The sequence below is a fragment of the Pinus tabuliformis genome, chromosome 1_1 (assembly GCF_031772625.1).
Source record: "Pinus tabuliformis cultivar Carrire ecotype Pingquan chromosome 1_1, CPIR1, whole genome shotgun sequence".
NCBI lineage: Eukaryota > Viridiplantae > Streptophyta > Pinopsida > Pinales > Pinaceae > Pinus > Pinus tabuliformis.
This window is the reverse complement of record NC_142297.1, coordinates 25,922,850-25,945,508: the sequence shown is the minus strand read 5'-3', so window position 1 is coordinate 25,945,508 and position 22,659 is coordinate 25,922,850. Positions and strand designations below refer to the sequence as shown.

Genomic DNA, 22,659 nt, shown 5'->3' with positions numbered 1-22,659 from the left:
AGCAGCAGAGGCAGAAGCAACAGAACCAGTTTATACCAAGGTTGGGTTGGAGCCCAAGAGGTTGGAGCCTCAGAACTGAACAGGATTGAAGTCCTTGGGAGTTGGTGCTCCTAAAATCCAAGATTGGTGTCTTGGCAAAACAGAGTTGGTGCTCTGGAGGTTGGAGCCTCACTGAAGTCCAAGTTGGAGCTTGGCAACCATTCATAGTCAGATATACTTATATTGTATTTATTTCATTGCACTGTATTGAGTCTTAATAAAAGCATTTATTCCAACTGTCGATTTTTGTGTTCTGTGTATACATATACATATCTATATATGCTTTTGACAATCACTAGAACAAAAAATAATAAATTTCATCCCCCCTCTCAGTATTTCCAACACTGTCTTGATAAAAGATGTCTGCCACCACTCCCATTCCATGGGTCGGCACCAATTCGGACCAGAGATCCATCATTAACTTTCCAAACCAGGGTATCCCTGATGAGGGGCAGTGAATTTAAGAGTGCTTTCCATACCGAAGAAATGCCAGATTTGGGCCAATCTAGTTACAAACTATATATATATATATATATATATATATATCAGTTAATTAATTTAATTTATATAATTTAACTATGTAATTAATTTAATTAATTATATATTATTATTATTTAAAAAAATTGGAAAAAAATTGAAATTAAAAAAAGGAAAGAAAAAATAAATTAAACCTAGTTCCAAAATAATATTAACGACAAATTATACACACTGAGGTACTAGTGAGGTCGTGTTACATATGTCAAGATGACAAATGTAATATGATGAAAATTGCCAGTTATATAGCTTTGAGGACAAAGCTTTTGAAGGAAGGGGCAATGTTATGAATATAAATTAATAAAATAAAGTGAATAATAAATAAATATAAATAATAAATAATCAAATAATGATTATCTTAAATAGTCATTAGTTAAGAGAAAAGGCATGTCTAAAAGACATGCCCTATCATGAAAGGACACTTGCCTAGGTATATAAGCATGGACTCATTGTAACATTCATATTCTTGTACATTTCATATATTAATAAAATATTATTTATAATACATTTGAGCATTTTATATTAAGAGCACACACACTCTTTAAGTTTTGTTGCTTTATTTTTGTGCGAAGGAAGAAGAGAATGGTCAGCTTCATATAATCCTCAACAAAATGGAGTACCGGAGCGGAAAAACATAACCATAGTTGGTTCTGCAAAAACAATGTGCTATTACTAGGATTTGGTTTCTATGGGCAAAGGCATGTGACATTGCAGTGTATATTTAGAACATGACTCCTCATAGAGCATTGAGGAAGAAAATGCTAGAAGGGTCTTCATAGGGATGAAGCCAGAAGTTAGTCACTTCAGGATCTTTGGCAACGTTGCTTATTGTCACATGCTAGATGAGAGGCACACCAAATTGGATTAGACTGCAGAGAAGGGGTTTCTCGTTGGATATAGCTAAACGTCTAATGCATACAGGATCTACATTCTTAGCAATAGGAAGATTGTAGTGAGATGGTACGTAAAGTTCATGGAAGATCGAGCTTTCAAGAGATCTCATGAGATGCTTGCAGGTGATTAGAATCAGCCAGCTGAAGCTCCATTGGTCCAACAACAGGGGCAACCAGTGGGACAATCACAGGGATCCAGTACATTAACTAATACTAGTATTTCCCTAGGAGCAGGGAATCCAATAAGATCTCAGGAGATGGAGCAATAGGGGTAGGATGAGGAGGAGTTGGTAGAACCTCCCACTATTAGTGGTTGAGCCAGCAGAGAGGTTCGCCAAACATTAAAGGATGCAGAGGAGTTTGTTGGAGCTCCTAAGACAAACAAGAGGGAGTGCAGGCAACCTGACATATACCAAGCATTGGTAGCTCAAGTTGTAGAAGCTTCTAGCTTTTAGGAAGCCTTGCAACATCAAGTGTGGGTAGATACCATGGTAGAAGAATACAACACTATCATGACGAATTTTGTATGGGAGGTGGTGCTGATGGTTGAGGCTAGGTTGTTGGCAAAGGGGTATGCATCAAAAGAAAGAATGGATTATGAGGAGACCTTTGCTCCGGTTGCCAGATACACCTCTATTCGGTCAGTTATATCCCTAGTCACTTAGATGGGATGGCAAATTCACCAGATGGACGTCAAGACAACATTCTTGAATGAGGTCATAGAGGAAGGTACATAGAACAACCATAGGGCTTCGAGACTCATGAGAGGCACACTCACGTGTGCAAACTGAAGAAAGCTCTATGCAGGCTCAAGCATGCTCCCAGGGCGTGGTATGGTTAGATTGACAACTACTTCAACAGATGTTGATTGTCAAGAGTGATGCAGATCCCAAACTTTACTATTTGATGGTAGAGGGTGATCCACTCATCCTAGTATTGTATGTGGATGATCTCTTCTTGACAAGATCATCAAGGCTCAGAGAGGACTGCAAGAGGAGCCTGGCAGTAGAATTTGATATGAAGGATTTGGTGTTGATGCACTATTTCTTAGGGTTGGAAGTGTAGCAGAAAGGCGGGGAGATCTCCCTTGGGCAGGGAAGATACGCTATAGATATTCTGAAGAGGTTTAGAATGCATGATTGTAGAACAATGTCTACGCCCATGATCACCAATTGGAAGAACATGTGAAAATTCCTACACCCAAGGAACCCCTACCACAACAAAACTGAATTTACTTCTCCTACTTGATTTTAATATACATTATCAAGTTATTTTATGAAAAATACTGAAGTAAATTACTTCTGTAGCTTACACCAGTTTAATTTGATTGCATGAAACAAGAAACTAAGCAAAGAACATACAAAAGACACTGTTATTTTTGGACAAAATAGTCCTTGGAAAAACCCAATGCGGGAAAACCAGCGCAATAGCTTTGAGGGTTTTATATTATTAAGTAATAGTTTTGAATACAATGCTGGATGCCCTCTCGACAATCTAGTTACAAAGAAAAATATAATGGCGGAAAATTGAGTGAGATTACCTCACTTCACCCGCCAATTTCCGGCTGATCCGACAATAGAATTGGCTAACCCTGGCTATCTCTGCGTTGGCCCTATGTCAGCCTTATAGGCTCTGCGTTAGCTCTGCGCTGTCTCTTCTGCCCCCTGGAGCTTTTGTGTCAACCTCTCTTCACTGTTTCGATAGTTCCTCGACAGTTCCAAATTTCTGCATGAAGGCAACTTTCTCCTTTGCATTGACCCTTTTGGCTTTGCATCAAGCCTGCATGGGCCTATACTGGCCCAACGTTAGTTCCTCTAGGTGCTGCGTTGCCTCCACTAGTGGCTCTCTGCCTCTTTGCCCAGTATTCCCGAACTATCCCTGCTCGTCTGCTGCAGAATGCTCACTTAGTTCGAATTTCTCATCTTCCTAGCCCCAAAATTTTTGAACTCTTGATCAATTTGCTCTCTTGGTTTGTTTCTAAATGAACCCCTAGCCTCCTTATACTTTTCTCATTGAGACTTCAACGACTGAGATTAAGTCTCTAATCAACGGCTAAGATTAAAAACTTGACTTGATATGCTTTCTAGAACATTTTCACCCATATTTTGATTAATACCCATTAATACTTTAATTTTCCTAAGTTTAGACTTAGGAACCCCATTAAAAATATTAATTATTTTAATAAAATACAATCCGGGTGGAATTTCACCAAACGGTTTATGGGTTTTTTAGAACTCATGTGCCTTAATCTCTTTACAAATTTCATGGCTAGAGCACATTCGATGCTACCAAAAACTAACACTCCCTCTTAGCGAGAAATGTGCTCTAGCAACAATGTCCAACTGCATGTTGCTCTGTCTCTAAAGCATGTCTTTTTCGCATTGTCGCTGTGACCAACACTCTGCTGCTGCTACTGCTGTATTGCTGTCCATGACACTAGCATCGCCATTGCTGCAACTGTATTACAACTCTCTCTCAAATGTTGCATTTGTTATGCTGCTAGCACTGCCACTGCTAACACTACATCCGTACTGCAACTCAGTGGCTGAGAGAAGCAACTGGAAAACACCCAAAGTTACTGCACTAACTGTGTTTAGCATAATACCATGTGAATGTTGGAATCTGACCGCTATTAGTCTCTGACCCTTTAAATCTTCTGCGTTGCTGTTGACTTCTGTACTGTGCCATCTGCATTGTTTCCAACCTTGCTCTGCGCTGATCAATCTCTAGTCTTAGGCTACTGCATCTGTCTCTCCAACCAACCCACTACATCATCTGACTCTAAGTCCATCTCACTACTGCTGAATCTCGGACTCGCGTATCAAGGAATTGATCCAAGAGGTGGGTTCCTCAAGGATCTTGCCCACATGTAGTCCTCCCAACTACAGTTCTATATCGCCCCATTTCCCTCCTGGAGATGTGTGGGCACTCATGGCAAACTTATCTTCGTCAATTTTTGTTGGAGCAACCTTAGGATCATGTTTCTCATCTTTATCCTTTTGCTTCAAAGGGCACTGGGATGCAAAGTGGTCCATATCGCCACATGTGAAACATTTCACCTTCGAAATGTCCTTTCGCTTTTGCTTTTGCTGTCCCTTTGATGCTAGAGTTGCATTCTCCTCCTCCTCCTTGGTCTTCGTGCCACTCCCATTGTTGCCATTGAGGTTGACCTTAACCAAATCCCTCCTTAATTCTTCCCGTTGAAGGGCTGCCCACATCTCCTCCCATGAAGGTAGTCTTTCCCTGCCCAATATACTTTGGATGAAGACTTGCCATTCATCCGAGACTCCATTCAGTGTCGTCCTTACCATTGCGGTAGACTGAGTAGACCCCACTGCAACAAGCTGGTCTTTGGTGTCCTAAAGGCGTTGAAGATAGGAGTTAACCCCTTCTCCCTTCTGCATCAATGTTCGTTGCAACTTTTGTTCTAAGTACATCTTCCGCTGTTCGGAAGAACCTTCATACAATGAAGACAAAGCTTCCCACATTTCTCGAGTTGTATCTTTGCCCTGCAAGTGTGAGACCACATGATCTCGAACTCCATCGAGTATGAACCCCTTCGCCTTTCCCTGCTCGGCCTTGTACTTCTTTTTTTGATCATTGTCCACAGGAACAACCTCAACACTCTTGACATAAGCTTCGAGATCGTACTCCTCCAGAACAATTAAGATTCTGGTCTTCCATATGACATAGTTGGAAGCTTCTTCCAACCTGTCCTGATCTTTGAGCCCATGTGATGCCATCTCACCCAAATTGTCAAATTGACTCCTCTAGTCATTGCGTAGCATTGGTCTGCTGCTCGACAAGTGAAAAAAAATTGAACTTTTGGCGAGAAAAGTCCTCTGAGGAGAAAATTCCCCTTCTATGTGTCTTCGCTCTTTTCTGACGGATCTTTGCTCTGACAGAAATTGTGCCTTTCAAGCACTACACTGAGGCTTCGCATCACTCCCTCTGCCTCTGCAAGCTCACGAACTGGAAATCGTACCTCTTTGTCGACTCTCTTAGAGAGAGATTTCCTCGAAATCTCTGCTTTCTCGGCAAGGACTGCGCAATCTCTTCAAGGAGATTCATATTGCTGCCAAATGCAGCTATTGGCCTCTCTGCTCAACACTGGATTTGCTCTTTTTGTTTCAAAATCAATGCTTTGATACCATGTGAAAATTCCTAAAACTTAAGGATCCCCTACTGTAGCAAACCAAATTTACTTCTACTTGATTTTAATATACATTATCAAGTTATTTTCTGAAAAATACTGAAGTAAATTACTTCAGCAACCTACACCAATTTAATTTAATTACATGAAACAAGAAACTTAGCAAAGAACAAGATACATAAGACACCATTATTTTTGGACAAAATAGTCCACTGAAAAGCCCAATGCAAGAAAACCGGTGCAACAACTCTGAGGGTTTTATATTATTAAGCAGTAGTTCTGAATACAATGCTGGATGCCCTCCTGACAATCTAGTTACAAAGAAAAATATAATGGCAGAAAATTGAGTGAGATTACCTCACTTCACCCGACGGTTTTCGGTTGATCCGATAACAAAACTGGCTAACCCTGACTATCTCTGCGCTAGCCCTGCGTAGGCCTTGCGTCAGCCTTACGGGCTCTGCGTTAGCCTTGCATGCTTTGCTTCAGCTCTGCGCTCTCTCTTTTGCCTCCTAGAGCTTTTGCGTCAACCTCTTCCGGCTGTTTCGGCAACTCTCTGACAGTTCTAGATTTCTGCGTGAAGGCAACTTTTTCCTCTACGCTGGCTCTTCTGGCTTTGCGTCAAGCTTGCGTGGGCCTAGACTGGCCCAACGTTAGTTCCTCTAGGTGTTGCGCTGCCTCCACTAGTGGCTCTTTGCCTCTCTGCCCAGTATTCCCGAACTATCCATGCCTCTCTACGGCAGAATGATCACTTAGTTCGAATTTCTCAGCTTCCTAGCCCCAGAAATTTCGAACTCTTGATTAGTTCGTTCTCTCGGTGTGTTTCTAAATGAACCCCAAGCCTCCTTATAATTTTCTTGTTGAGACTTCAACGACCGAGATTAAGTCTCTAATCAACGGCTAAGATTAAAAAACTTGACTTGATCTGCTTTCTAGAACATTCTCACCCATATTTTGATTAATACCCATTAATACTTTAATTTTCCTAAGTTTAGACTTAAACCTTGGTTCTGCAGTCTCAAAATCAGTTATGCCACCAGCCAAAGTGCCTTTCGATCAGCTATTGAAAGTCTGCAATTAAAAGATGATCTAAAACCTTGGTTTTGAAGAAAGAAAGTTAGTGATTTCACCAGACAAATAGCCTCAGATCAACTGTTGAATTACTTCTACTTGATTTTAATATACATTATCAAGTTATTTTCTGAAAAATACTGAAGTAAATTACTTCAGCAACCTACACGAATTTAATTTGATTACATGAAACAAGAAACTTAGCAAAGAACAAGATACATAAGACACTGTTATTTTTGGACAAAATAGTCCCCTGAAATGCCCAATGCAGGAAAATTGGTGCAACAACTCTGAGGGTTTTATATTATTAAGCAGTAGTTCTGAATACAAGGCTGGATGCCCTCCTGACAATCCAGTTACGGAGAAAAATATAATGGCGGAAAACTGAGTGAGATTACCTCACTTCACCCGACAGGTTTTCGGCTGATCCGACAGCAAAACTGGCTAACCTTGACTATCTCTGCGCTAGCCCTGTGTAGGCCTTGCGTCAGCCTTACGGGCTCTGCGTCAACCTTACGGGCTCTGCGTCAGCCTTGCATGCTTTGCTTCAGCTCTGCGCTGCCTCTTCTGCCTCCTGGAGCTTTTGCGTCAACCTCTTCCGGCTGTTTCGGCAACTCTCTGACAGTTCTGGATTTCTGCGTGAAGGCAACTTTTTCCTCTGCGCTGGCCCTTCTAGCTCTGCGTCAAGCTTGCATGGGCCTAGACTGGCCCAACGTTAGTCCCTCTAGGTGTTGCGCTGCCTCCACTAGTGGCTCTTCGCCTCTCTGCCTAGTATTCCTGAACTATCTCTGCCTCTCTGCGGCAGAATGATCACTTAGTTCGAATTTCTTAGCTTCCTAGCCCCAGAAATTTCGAAATCTTGATCAATTCGTTCTCTCGGTGTGTTTCTAAATGAACCCCAAGCCTCCTTCTTATACTTTTCTCGTTGAAACTTCAACGACCGAGACTAAGTCTCTAATCAACGGCTAAGATTAAAAACTTGACTTGATCTGCTTTCTAGAACATTCTCACCCATATTTTGATTAATACCCATTAATACTTTAATTTTCCTAAGTTTAGACCTAAACCTTGGTTCTGCAGTCTCAAAATCAGTTATGCCACCAGCCAAAGTGCCTTTCGATCAGCTATTGAAAGCCTGCAATTAAAAGATGATCTGAGACCTTGGTTCTGAAGAAAGAAAGTTAGTGATTTCACCAGACAAATAGCCTCAGATCAGCTGTTGAAAATCTGCAGTTAAAATATGGTTTGAAACCTTCGTTTTGCAGGAACAAAATCAGTGATGTCACCAGCTAAATAGCCTCATATCAGCTGCAGAATTGGGTAATTAAGGTTCACATGCACTCTGATATCATGAGATAAAGATGAGATGATTTTATTAAATGTCCCAGTCCAAGAAATGACTGCAAAAGTAGGTCAATGGGGCTGAAGAAGAGTACAATCCATATGAATGCAATGTGGGAGTGTAAGCACAGGTTCTAGACAATGCTGAAAATAACATAAACAAAGAAAGAAACAAGCGGTAGTGCTGCTGCGACATGCATAGAAAAGACTAGCACGATACAAATTAGTCAATAGTCTGCCAAGAAAAGATGAGTGAGATAGGAAGATCTAGCAATGGATCTAAGGATGTCACTCTAAGGATCAAAACAATCAGTAAACCATAGTTTTACAATAAAGAGAAAGAAGCAGCACTATTCATGAAAAGAGGTGCAACCGTAGAGATAAAAATAATTCAGAAGCGTGAGTGCAACACTTAGTGCTTGTAGATTAAATCACTATCCCAAAGATGAAAGAATGGTTGGAAGATATGTGAAATCACAAATGAAAGTTGTCTATAAATACACAACTCACGAGTAGGGCATTTTGTTAAGATTAGGTATGTTCTATGCTAGAGCAATTTATAAAATTTTCATAGTTAGCAATCACATCAGCATTACGATAAACTGCAGATAGAACATAAATATAAAACGCAGAAGACAAGCCAATGCAAGCGGACACAAGATATGGCACGAGCCAGGGACAAACCCCACAATGTGTGGGGAAACCCTTTGATCAAATCTTCTTTTATCTTCAAAGTTCAGCAAAGAGAGAGATGGTACAAATACATTTGAAGTCAACACTTTGACTTGCCAAAATAAGAGATCGGACATCAGAGATATTTCATCATGAAGATGACAGGATAGTTCTGATGACAAGGATTACTGATCTGAACTCAGGTGAAGGCACACTTCTCAGTCCTCATACTTCAAATGATTCACCATGCTGCGTCCATCACTATACTTATCCATGCCTTAGAACAACAATATTTAACATGCTGCTCCTTTACATCGATCTTCTCCTTGTGACTATTTTTCCTTTAAGATCGAGATCATAACTATGCTTAGATCATTACTGTACCTTGAAATATGTCAAGACAGTATATGCTATACCGAGACCATAATTGAGATCTTGACTGCATCTGGAGGTATGCCAAGACAGAGTGTTCTCTGTTGGATAACATCATTACATATATACTGAGACCATGACTGTGTTTTCTTCCTACACCGAGATCTTCATGAGATCGTTCATTATGCCAAGACAAGGATCATTGAGAGGCTTTACTTCTGAGTTACCCATCCGAGAAATATAGGACCACTGTACTCATCCGAAGTACTGAACCACTACACTTGTCCGAATTCTTGAACCACTGTAATTTCCTCTGAAGAATATCAGATGAATCCTAGTTCTGTGTGATTGTAATTACCCCGAAGTTTCAGAGATATTCGAGATTCCTGTACTACTGTACTTGTTATCATTATGCCGAGAATGTATACCGAGACTGCTACAGGAATATCATATATATATATATATATGTCGAGATTGTCATAGCAACTGTAGGATCATTGTTATCACTGCGGTTAGTTATTATGTCAATACTGTACCTCTGAAAGAGCAAAGATATCTTTATGCTGAGATTGTCATATCAATCTATTCATGTAATGCAGAGACTTTCATTATAAGGATTCAGGCTCTGTTGAGAATGTATATAGCTCAGATCTCACTGCAGTGTCCTTATCAGAGATCTTCATTTCCTTATCCATCCGAGTTTTGTGCCTTTGATTCATAGGTATGCCGAGAGAATATTTAGCCCAGTTCATAGATCAATTCTGCGTCCTCATCATACCTTCGAGTTCTGGTCATGACTGTACCTAATACCCCGGTCGAGGTGCAGTCATACCCTAATGCGGGCCTGCTTCTCCATGCGAGATTTCAGAGCGAGGAAATGCGAGATCTTCTTCCTTGATTGCGAGCTTTGTTCCTCCTTGATTGCGGCTCCTTGACTCGAAAATTCAGAGAGACAAATGTGAGATTTTCCTTGTGTTCTATCCAACCGAGATCTAGCTTGACTGCACCTTATACCCATCTGAGGTGCAGTCAAGCCCTTCACCGAAAATCCCTGCGGCTCTGCTCCTTCTAGTATATGTGAAATTTCAAAGAGAATTTGCGAGTTGTGTTCATCTTCTTAAGCTACGTCAACATAAACAAGTCTCTATGTACAACGTATAAGGTCTCCTCCTGAACAGCGTATAAGTAATTGACTGCGATGGATCAGCTAGGGCATCATCTGCAGCTAGGGCTCCTTCTTAGGCCAGCGTATTCTTTTGGTTCTCTCCTTCTCCAAAAACCCAGACGTGGAGAGGAGATCACCTCAAGAATACGTGTGTGCAAATGATATCAAATCCTCATCTATTTATACCAAAATGAGGATGATGAATAGACACGTCGGTTGGGCTTCTAGAGCCTACATAAGAGTTGGTCGGCTTGACTATAATTACATAAACAAAATAAATTCATATCTCCATAAATACTTATTGGAATCGGATGATCTTTGGATCAATCCTACACCTCTCGACGAGAGGGATCCAATAAAATTATCAGTTGCCATAAATAAGCTGACCCACATGGAGTTTTGCCCTAGTTGCCAATTTAACACTCCCTCTCAACTAGGGGAAACTTCATCTGTTGATCCATATGTCCGACTGTATTATCTCTGCCATCAGTGCCTTGCCCTGCTCTGCCCATCTTTGCTTAGCTCTGTTGGCTCTGCTCTACTCTACTCAGCTCTGCTGGCTTTGCTAGCTCTGCTCTGCTTTGCTCAGCTCTGCTGGCTCTGCTCTGCTCTGCTGAACTATGAAGAAGAAGAAGAATTGATCGAGAATATCTCATACCATTCTCCACTGACCCGAAGTCAGACTCAAAGTGCGTAACACTGGTCCCAGACCAGTCTTAATCGACCCAAAGTCAGCATCATAGTAGGTACGACTCTCACTGGTCCCAGACTAGTCCTGCACTGACACGAAGTCAGTCTCGGAGTATGTACCATCGGTCCCAGACCAGTCTCAGCCGACCCGAAGTCAGCGTCATAGTATGTACAACTCCTACCACTGGTCCTAGACTAGTATCATTGATCCCAGATCAATAGAGTACATCCTAGCGTAGGGAGTACGGTAGATACAATGATGCGTCCATCGGTACTACTATGGTCCCTAACTTTATTTCCCTGCTCATTGATCAGATGAGAGGTACTTCCCATGTGTCCTAGACTGCATGGGTAGGATGCCTCGACAGGAGAACTTAATCAATCCTGTCCTCACAGGAGAACACATCAATCCTGCTACTATCGCCATGGAGAACACATCAATCCAAGCTGCCATGGAGAACACATCAATCCAGGCCTCATAGGAGAACACATCAATCCTGCTACAATCGCCATGGAGAACACATCAATCCAGGCCTCACAGGAGAACACATCAATCCTGCTACAATCGCCATGGAGAACACATCAATCCAGGCCTCACAGGAGAACTAATCATCCTGCTACACAAGAGAGTGAATCATCTTGTTCCACAAGAGAGCGAATCATCTTGTTCCAGCGCACACCACCAGGGGAGGGTGAGTCACCCTGTGGTTGTATGTTGCTCCAATAGAACTACAAGCCCCCCAAAGCTCCCAGAGCTCAATGTATGCAGGACCCTTTTACAAAGGTCTCTCCACGACTCCAAGTCATTCGGGAAAATCACAAATTTGGTCTTTCCACGGGGCTCTAACGTGAACATCATCTTAATGCGATGGAGCCTCCTTGATCATCGACTTACCATAGATAAGGCAGTATTCGATGTCTATCTGTTGGAGCAATTGTCAAATACGGGATTCCTCAATAATCGAATCCCATCTCTGGTTGTCACAGAGAATCACAGTGGTATTCATCATGTGTACAAACAGCTCACTGAAGAGCTTCAGCAACCAGACCGCCTCACAGAAGGCCATACTATCAGCAATGTATTCTGCCTTGGTGGTGCTCAGAGTCATCGACTTCTACTTCCTGCTCGAGGCAGATTCCAAAGAGAAACAACACTAAGAAGTGCTCTAGTGATCCTCCACACTGCCTGCCCACTCAGCATTCGAATAATCATGCAGATTCATATTTCGACAGTGTATCTCAAACCATGAGAGATTGTGCCCTGAAGATATCTCAGAAGATTCTTGGCACCAATCCAGTGAGGCTCAACCGAATATGAGCTCACCATGCTAACTGCAAAACATATGTCCGGACGGAAGTTCACCAAGAACATCAACGCGAATGAGTTTATGAAACTCAAAGGCATTTCCCAAATCTGGTCCGACATCACTACCATATAACTTCTGAAAGTTAAGATCCTCAACGTAGTCACAGGCTTGCAGTTAATCATTCCACATTCGGAATCCAACTCCCTCTCTCTTCTGCAAATGAGAGGGTATGCACCTGTCAGACATAGGTGTTGGTACGAGAGGTTTATCATCCACAACCTTCGAGTAAAGGTTTGGATCGGTTTCACTCCTAGTGAATCTCAACGGCATTAGACAGCTATCAATCCTCTCATATTATGCCTGAGGTGTTTTTCTTCAAGCCATAGAGGGCTTTCTTCCACCTGTATACATGAGATTCCTTGATCATGATTCTCAGACTCCTCGGGTTGTTCCAAACCTGTGAACCTGCTGCATGAGGGGAATGGTACCCTTATAATATTTTCCTTTGGTACATTTCAGACATGTACCTTCATGCTTCCTTTTGAATTCAGGCATCCTAGTCACCATTTGACTCACAGACCTCTAGAGCTGAGTCAATGGACATGGTTCCCAATGGACTTCCTGCAACTTGATACAACCTTGAACTCAAAAACATCTTTTAAAAAAGTCTATTTTGAAACACGTACCTTTCCATCGATAAATGCCACCTTGTAACCTTTGACTTCCATTTTCGAGATGGACATCAGGTTCAATCAGGTACATAAAAGAGATTTTGGGGTTCCTTTTTTTCGTGGAAGAGTCGACCATTGTCTTTGATGACCCACATCTCTGTCATTCGGGCACTCCTTCGCATAAGGGCGAACTCATAACCAAGACATCTACCTTTCCTTCCTACCCTTAGATCTGAACTTCCCAATGAAGTGATGCCATCAGAAGTTTTGCTGCGCCATTCTAATAACATTCTCTGCTTCAACTTCACCCTAGGTGAATTATGAGGAACCCATTGATCCTTTTGTCTTGTCCCAACTGTCTTCGGTGATTGCTTTTTCACTCCTGCTTGGGCATTGTCTTCACCTCAGCTCTGATACCATGTTAAGATTAGGTATGTTCTATGCTAGAGCAATTTATAAAATTTTCATAGTTAGCAATCACATCAGCATTACGATAAACTGCAGATAGAACATAAATATAAAACGCAGAAGACAAGCCAATGCAAGAGGACACAAGATATGGCGCGAGCCAGGGACAAACCCCACAATGTGTGGGGAAACCCTTTGATCAAATCTTCTTTTATCTTCAAAGTTCAGCAGAGAGAGAGATGGTACAAATACATTTGAAGTCAACACTTTGACTTGCCAAAATAAGAGATCAGACATCAGAGATATTTCATCATGAAGATGACAGGATAGTTCTGATGACAAGGACTACTGATCTGAACTCAGGTGAAGGCACACTTCTCAGTCCTCATACTTCAACTGATTCACCATGCTGCGTCCATCAGTATACTTATCCATGCCTTAGAACAACAGTATTTAACATGCTGCTCCTTTACATCGATCTTCTCCTTGTGACTATTTTTCCTTTAAGACAGTATATGCTATACCGAGACCATAATTGAGATCTTGACTGCATCTAGAGGTATGCCAAGACAGAGTGTTCTCTATTGGATAACATCATTACATATATACTGAGACCATGACTGTGTTTTCTTCCTACACCGAGATCTTCATGAGATCGTTCATTATGCCAAGACAAGGATCATTGAGAGGCTTTACTTCTGAGTTACCCATCCGAGAAATATAGGACCACTGTACTCATCTGAAGTACTGAACCACTACACTTGTCCGAAGTCCTGAACCACTGTAATTTCCTCTGAAGAATATCAGATGAATCCTAGTTCTGTGTGATTGTAATTACCCCGAAGTTTCAGAGATATTCGAGATTCCTGTACTACTGTACTTGTTATGATTATGCCGAGAATGTATACCGAGACTGCTACAGGAATATCATATATATATATATATATATATGTCGAGATTGTCATAGCAACTGTAGGATCATTGTTATCACTGCGGTTAGTTATTATGTCAATACTGTACCTCTGAAAGAGCAGAGATATCTTTATGCTGAGATTGTCATATCAATCTATTCATGTAATGCAGAGACTTTCATTATAAGGATTCGGTCTCTGTTGAGAATGTATATAGCTCAGACCTCACTGCAGTGTCCTTATCCGAGATCTTCATTTCCTTATCCATCCGAGTTTTGTGCCTTTGATTCATAGGTATGCCGAGAGAATATTTAGCCCAGTTCATAGATCAATTCTGCATCCTCATCATACCTTCGAGTTCTGGTCATGACTGTACCTAATACCCCGGTCGAGGTGCAGTCATACCCTAATGCGGGCCTGCTTCTCCATGCGAGATTTCAGAGCGAGGAAATGCGAGATCTTCTTCCTTGATTGCGAGCTTTGTTCCTCCTTGATTGCGGCTCCTTGACTCGAAAATTCAGAGAGACAAATGTGAGATTTTCCTTGTGTTCTATCCAACCGAGATCTAGCTTGATTGCACCTTATACCCATCCGAGGTGCAGTCAAGCCCTTCACCGAAAATCCCTGCGGCTCTGCTCCTTCTAGTATATGTGAAATTTCAGAGAGAATTTGCGAGTTGTGTTCATCTTCTTAAGCTACGTCAACATAAACAAGTCTCTATGTACAGCGTATAAGGTCTCCTCCTGAACAGCGTATAAGTAATTGACTGCGATGGATCAGCTAGGGCATCATCTGCAGCTAGGGCTCCTTCTTAGGCCAGCGTATTCTTTTGGTTCTCTCCTTCTCCAAAAACCCAGACGTGGAGAGGAGATCACCTCAAGAATACGTGTGTGCAAATGATATCAAATCCTCATCTATTTATACCAAAATGAGGATGATGAATAGACACGTCGATTGGGCTTCTAGAGCCTACATAAGAGCTGGTCGGCTTGACTATAATTACATAAACAAGATAAATTCATATCTCCATAAATACTTATCGGAATCGGATGATGTTTGGATCAATCCTACACCTCTCGACGAGAGGGATCCAATAAAATTATCAGCTGCCATAAATAAGCTGACCCACATGGAGTTTTGCCCTAGTTGCCAATTTAACACATTTTCCTCAAGAGGATTATGGGCCCACATTTATTGGGGCAGCTTTCACTAAACCTAGGAATACAATAAAGCAGTGCTAACCAGGTCAACATTAAACAATCCTACAGACACATTCAATAATGATTGCAATATTGATGTTAGCTGTGGCCAAAAGTGATGCTTACACCATTTTCAGCAAAATGATTCTTCTTCACTGTAAACCCAAATCAAATATATAATATATTGATTTGAAGCTAATAATATTTATTCCTGAATATTAAGTCAAAATTGACAACTTCTTTTGAGAAGTTGCTAAAAAAGCCCAAAGTTATAGCCCCTGTCATATTAATGCCAAAGATCGCAATTTTTTCAAACTTCATATTTTTGTTCATTCAACTCTCAATTTGAGTGAATTGTTTTTTTTCTTAAACCAGTTTTTTGAGTAGATTCCAAATTTTTAATTTTGGTTTTTGAAAACTCAGCGCATAATATTTTCAAAAATCTAATACAATTACAACCCTCTGCTAGAATTTAAAACTTTGATAATGTTTTGTTGCATTCTTTACCAAAAATGGAACTACTACTGCAACTATTGAAGTAATAACAAGTACAAGAGAAATAATTTAATAAACAATAACGAGAACAAATGTTTGGGGGTAACTGTGCATCCAAAATTGGAATGCACTTGGACTTCCTGAAACATGGAGGTAGACATCTTCAGGAAAATGGTACTCAGATGAGAAACAAGATTTGATATATTACTATTATCAATATATCAATATATCAGGAAAATGGTACTTAAATGCGATGAGAAATAGTGATATGGTACACCCTTTATTTTTTGGCCAGAATCAGGGACTTATTCCCCCAATCCACTATTGGATTCTATTGTATCTACTGGGACTGGCTTGGAGTTAATGGAACTGCACTCCTGTGCATGCAACTCTGAATATTCCCTACTATTACTGGTATTTGAACACAGGCCAGTGGTTACAAACTCTCACATGTTTATCATTAGGACACAGCTCAGCTGACGATAATAGAGTGATTATTAGAAGTGAGGGGGTGACCCTTTTTAATATGACTCAGCTTACCAATGTGTAAATAATCTCTGTAGGTAACAACCCTCAATTAACTTAGTGATGGGTGATTAATGCAAGTAACTAACATTTCTGAACTAGCTGAGTGATGAGTCATCGATGACTCAAACATTAGATTATTGAGTTTATAAACAAAATAGTTAATGTGCAAAATAAGTTGTGTATAGGTACACAGCAGATATTTATAGTTAAATTGTTGTAATAGGTGCAAGAGGAAATGAGAAATGGTCAAGTGGAGCTTGAGAAATACGTCATTACGAAATCATTGACTAAACCTCCAGAGGAGTATCCGGATTCCAAAAACCAGCCACATGTCCAGGTAGATAATCTATAACACCATTTCATCCATTTTCAAGTAGCTTTTTTTTATGTTTATGATGTGTATTCACATTCATTCCATTGGAGTATGCGTACAGGCTTATCATAAGTTGACACATTTCATTCTTGACAGGTGGCATTAAGAATGAAGCAGAGTGGCCATCATATTGGTTGTTCTGTTGGTGATACAGTTCCTTACATAATTTGTTTTGAACAGGTGCACGCCTTTTCTCTTGTTTTATAAATGCAAATACAAAGCGTTTGATGTGTACGTTCTAAATCTTTCAAACTATACACCGGAATTTTGTCAATTCAAGAAATAAACAGAATGGGTGTTCAACTTGTCTCCGTCATTAATGATGATAGTTGTTGCAGAGAAAAGGAAGGTGCTTCCAAACTTTCAGTTCACTGTTCCTTTTACTGAGGATCTTAGTTTGCTGTTATTTATATTGAATAGGGATCTGGATTGGGATCAACAACAGGCATTGCCGAAAGGGCAAGACATCCAGATGAGTTGAAAAGGGACAGTGGAAACTGGATGATTGACATTGATTATTATCTATCTCAGCAGGTATTTCTGCATTCTCATATCATCAGATCAAGTAGTGGTAATTTTCCACCTAGACAATGGAGAATGTTACTCTTTTCATGAAAAATAAAGTATGCAGGCCACCATAGTACATTTTCATATAATTTAACCAAGCATGTTGTCTGATATGCAATATCTTCTACCTTTACACATCGATTTCAATATGTCCTATTCTCTATGTGACCTGTTTCTCGATGGCTTCTGTTTCCAGATTCATCCTGTTGTGTCTAGATTATGTGCACCTATCCAAGGTACAAGCCCAGGACGTCTTGCAGATTGTATTGGATTGGACTCATCGAAGGTGAGCATGTGCATCTCATTATAGTTCTAAGGCATTTCAGGATTTGTATGACATTCTGTATGAAGCTGACAAAATGTCTCTTTTGTCAGTTTGAACCAAAAATGAGTTTTGAAGCTGTTGTGAAAGAGCCAGCTACTGCATTTCTCTCCAGTCTCCATGATGATGATGATGAAAGGTGCAACTTCAGCAAGGAGTGATATTATCTATTTGGTTCTGTTCATTAAATTTCAGACTGCTTCTTATATCTGAGTGTACTTTGTTATATTGCATTTAGTTTAATTCTCTAACATTGTTTGAGTTGCTCCACAGATACCATGACTGCGAGCCATTCTTGATAGTATGCCCACATTGTTCCTCAAGTTTTGAATGTCCTAGTGTCGCAAGCATAATTAAAAGTTCTGAAAATCTTACAACCAACTCTGGAGAAAACGAACAAGATGAAACATTATCCAAGACATCAAGGGAGGCAACTGAGAAATATTGGTGCTCACTCCATTGTCCAAAATGTCAAGATGAGGGTGTACCAAGTGTAATTTCTCCTGCCATACTAGCTAATCAGGTTAGCCGTCATTTACAGGATTCCATAATAGGTTGATAACTATGTGGATCATCCCACTAATACTTCTGCATACTGCAGAGCTAGTGTCTATGCTTGGTTTAAATACTCTTTTGCATTGTGCTATGCAGGTGAAAAGGCAGGCAGAAAAATTCATCGCATTGTACTATACAGGGTTAATGATTGTATGGTTCTTTCCCAATCTCATTTAGATGCCCTTTATTAACTATCACATCAGAAGATTACAAAGAATTCCTTTATGTTGAACTGATTTTTCTTGGTTGATTCTGTTCCCATCTTGTATTTTTCAGTGTGATGAAGAAATGTGCAAGCACACAACTAGAAACTTGAACTTGCGGGTTATCGGTGATATGGAAAGGGGAACAGTTTGTCCAAATTATCCTCGCTGCAATGGACATCTTGTCCAACAGGTAATGACTGGTAAAATTCTCATGGCACGTGTTTTTCGCCTAATAAGTTGTTTTAAAATGGAACTAAACAGCCAAATTGTTAATATTTGGGAGCAGTACACCGAGGTAGACCTGTACAAGCAGCTTACATACTTCTGCCACATACTTGACATTCCGCGTGTGATTCAAAAGGTTTGTAATCTTTGACTGAGTTCATCCTTACTGCCTGGCAAAAATTTTTGTACAATAACAACCATTGTTGGTATTGTTAAAGAAATTCAATCAATGTTGTCTTTACTAAAGAAGTAACCTTTTGCAGTTTGAGTATAATGCAAGAATGCCAGCAGAGAAACGCCTTGCCAAAATACGACCTGCAATTGATGCTGCAGCTATGACTATTCGCAAAATAAGAGATCGTTGCGCATATGGATGGGTGCAACTTAATGATATTGTAGTCAGCGTCTAACTTCTTTCAAATCCATCTACATGCAGCACTTCATGTTTTATATCTTTTGTACTAGCAAGGGCATTGCACATGTTTTTTATCATTAGTTCATGTGCACATAGGTTTCCCCACATCCGGTATATAGCTGATATGAACAGCAGTTAGATCTTTGGAGGTACCCCTCCATGCTGATGAGTGGATTTTTTACATTATGCCCTTGGAGTCAGTATTGAGCAGATTGGTTATCGTCACTGAAGCACCAATTCTAAAATTCTGCAAGTGGCTGTCTTGTATTATAGTGATTTGTAACTATTTCAGCACATGTACACAAGTTAATGTCATTGAAATTTCTACCGTATGCCAAGTGCAAGTCTTGTATGACAAAGGTGGTTTGGGGTTTGGTTTTTGGTTGTGCATGCTTCTATGTTTATAAATTATAACTAGCAATTGCTCCAAAAGGTGCAGGAGACACCGATAGGTATTTTAAATTGAAGAAGTTGTACTTAGTTTCCATAATCAAACTAATAGCAATTGATATATTAAATTTAAGTTTTTTTAGTGTATTTTTTTTTTAATGTTTATAAAACTATATTTTTGGTTTCAGAATTTAAGTAAATGTTAATCTTGTCTTCAACTTTAATTTATTTATATTAGCATTTCTCCTCTCAATATTAGGATATAGAAGTCACTATGGTTAGTTGTGTGCTGGCATGTGCTCATTTAGCATCTCTGCAACAAGGAAAGTGTATCCATGGCTACATTATTAAAAATAGATTTGAGTCTGAGGTTGTTGGGACTCCCCTCATAGATATGTATGAAAAATGCAAGAGTATAGATACTGCGGAGCAATTGTTTAAAATAATGGGTAGAAAAAATTTGGTGTCATGGAATGCAATGCTTGCTGGGTATGCTGAGAACAGTGAAGATAAGGCCTTTGCACTTTTTAATCAAATGCTACTAGAATCTATAAAACCCAACTCAAGCACCATCGTGAGTGCCCTCTCAGCATGTTCCCATCCGGGGGCTCTGCAACAAGAAAAATGGATCCATGATTAAATGATTCAGAAGTAATTTTGAAACTGATATCTTTTTAGAAAATTCCCTTGTAGCCATGTATGCCAGGTATGGAGACATAGAAGCTGCACACCAATTGTTTGAGACGATGCCCACAACAAATGTGGTCTCATGGAATACAATGATTGCTGGTTATGAGCAAAGTGGTTATGCCCCAAGGCCTTCGCACTCTTGAATAAAATGCAACCTGATGAGTTACCTGACTCTGTGACTCTGGTGAGTGTGCTTCCGGTATTTGCCCATTTAGCAGCTTTACAACAAGGTAAGCCTATTCATTGTTATATACTAAGAAATGGATTTGAGCTGGATGTTGTTGTTGGGACTGCCCTTATCGACATGTATGCCAAATGTGGGAAGATACATATTGCACAACAAAATTTTGACAGTATGTCAGTGAGAAATGTGGCCTCATGGAATACAATTATAGCTGGATATGGCATGCATGGGCATGGTAAGGATGCCCTGGAACATTTTGAAAGAAGCGAAATGTGGGCACACAACCGGATCATATTACATTTGTCTGTCTTCTGACTGCATGCAGTCATGGTGGAAAAGGGTTGGGACTACTTTAATTGCATGACTCAAAATTATTCCATCCCACCCAGGGCTGAGCATTATGCATGCATGGTAGACCTCTTTGGGCGTGCTGGGAGGCACTTGACTTTGTTAAAAATATGGCAATAGAACCTGGAGCTAGTGTGTTAGGAGCCCTGCTTGGTGCATGCAGAATTCACAGCAATATAGAGATTGGAGAAGAAGTTGCAGACCTTTTACAGTTAGAGCATCAGTATGCTGGATATTATGTACTTCTGTCAAACATCTATGCCACAGCTGGCAGATGGAATGATGTAGTAAAGGTGTGAAAATGATGAAGTACAGGGGAATAAAAAAGATACCAGGATACAGCTTGATTGAGGTAAATAATAGGGTTCATACATTCATTGTTGAAGATAGATCACATCCTCAATCTGAGAAAATTTATGCAACACTAGAAACATTGTCTGGGAAGATGGAGGAGGCACGGTCTGTGCCGAACACAAACTTTGTGCTGCATAATGTGGGTGAAAAGGTGAAAGAAAACACACTTTATAGTCAGTGAGATGCTAGCTATTGCCTTTGGGCTTATTTGTACAAGCTATGGGACCCCTATCTGTATCACAAAAAACCTGTGTGTGGTGACTGCCACAATGCCGCTAAATTCGTCTCCAGGATTGTTAGAGAAGAAATTATATTCACACCATTTCCATCATTTCAAGGATGGATTTTGCTTATCAAGATTACTGGTTAGTTGGAATCAAATTGAGAGACACATATTAAGTATGCAGTAATATAAGTTGTGGATACCTCAGTCTAGTGGGTTAGCTCCATTGGTTTGAAACGACTAGTTTCAAGGAATTTTTTTTAATACGTAATGGGTTCAGGTCTGGTAGAGTCCCTTTGAGTTAGGAGTACATGTTGTACTCTGACAGATTTTACCAGACACACTATTCATGGAATGTGATGAAGTATCTAGATAGCTTCCCCAAAGGCATTTCCCATGAAAAAAATGAGTATACCTTATTTCAGATTGTGTTGCAAATACCTCTATATAAATGTTGTGTAGTGATTGTAAGGTCTGCTAAAAATGGAGCAACGCACCTTGCAAGCACTGAACTTGTGACTTTTGAAGGCTCAAATAGCTTGTTTTTACATGCTCCTTTCAATGAATGAAAGGAACATTACTCTTTTTGAGGAGTCTCTTGTCTAGGATATCCTATCAAATGCAAGGCAAAAAGGAATATTGGACTAACTGCTTGTGAATTTAGGCACTTCATATCTTTGATCTATAAGGAAAATTGATTTTTTCAAGTCTCCAACTAGTACTCAAGATGTTTTGGAAGATGGAACACCATTGTATTAGAAATCTAATCGTGACATCCTATTCACAATTTGAGGACACTTTCACGCAGATCCGATGGTGAATAAAACAACTTCAAGAATCTATCTTTCAAGAAGTGTTGATTATATGGTTGTCTATTTATGGTAAGATTCAACCATAAAAAACAAGAAATATTTTGAAGGCTAGAATATAAACTGGTTGCCAAATATGATATATTATTATTGAGAGTAAACTACACTTTTCAAATCATGTTTTGAGGTCGATGTTGCAACTCAAACTCTCTCCTAAAGGTAAAAAGTCCTTATCTTAGGAGAAGAGTCAAGGAGCAACTATTAGGAAAGCCACCCATTATCACATCATTGGCATAAGGCTAAAGAAATGGCTTCCTAACCTAGGGAGGGTTTTGCTACAATTCAAAGTAAACTAGGACGAGTAGTGGAAAGAGCAAAGCCTTCTAGCTAAGCTTGATTAAAACAGTTTGGTATTCAATCTTAGGATAGAAGGAATGCTTATACAGACACAATTCAAATTACCAGATTGCAACTGAGTTTGAAAGATATTCAAAGTAGCAATGACTCATTCATAATAAATGCTTGGAAATGAGGACAAAACTTGCTAAA

The 22,659-nt window shown here is 40.0% G+C and overlaps 1 protein-coding gene across 1 annotated transcript in view; it reads left to right on the top strand.

The window, feature by feature from the left end:
* LOC149211428 (DNA polymerase alpha catalytic subunit-like) overlaps positions 1-19,444 on the top strand; it is a 233,586-nt gene extending 214,142 nt beyond the window's left edge. Inside the window, exons 23-32 of the mRNA XM_089388389.1 lie at positions 16,673-16,786; positions 16,919-17,002; positions 17,243-17,356; positions 17,586-17,675; positions 17,765-17,850; positions 17,985-18,234; positions 18,363-18,416; positions 18,543-18,662; positions 18,759-18,833; positions 18,961-19,444. Of these exons, the coding sequence (XP_089244515.1) occupies positions 16,673-16,786; positions 16,919-17,002; positions 17,243-17,356; positions 17,586-17,675; positions 17,765-17,850; positions 17,985-18,234; positions 18,363-18,416; positions 18,543-18,662; positions 18,759-18,833; positions 18,961-19,107 (1,134 nt within the window). The 3' untranslated portion in view covers positions 19,108-19,444. The remainder of the gene's footprint in view (positions 1-16,672; positions 16,787-16,918; positions 17,003-17,242; positions 17,357-17,585; positions 17,676-17,764; positions 17,851-17,984; positions 18,235-18,362; positions 18,417-18,542; positions 18,663-18,758; positions 18,834-18,960) is intronic.
* Positions 19,445-22,659: the final 3,215 nt, after the last annotated feature.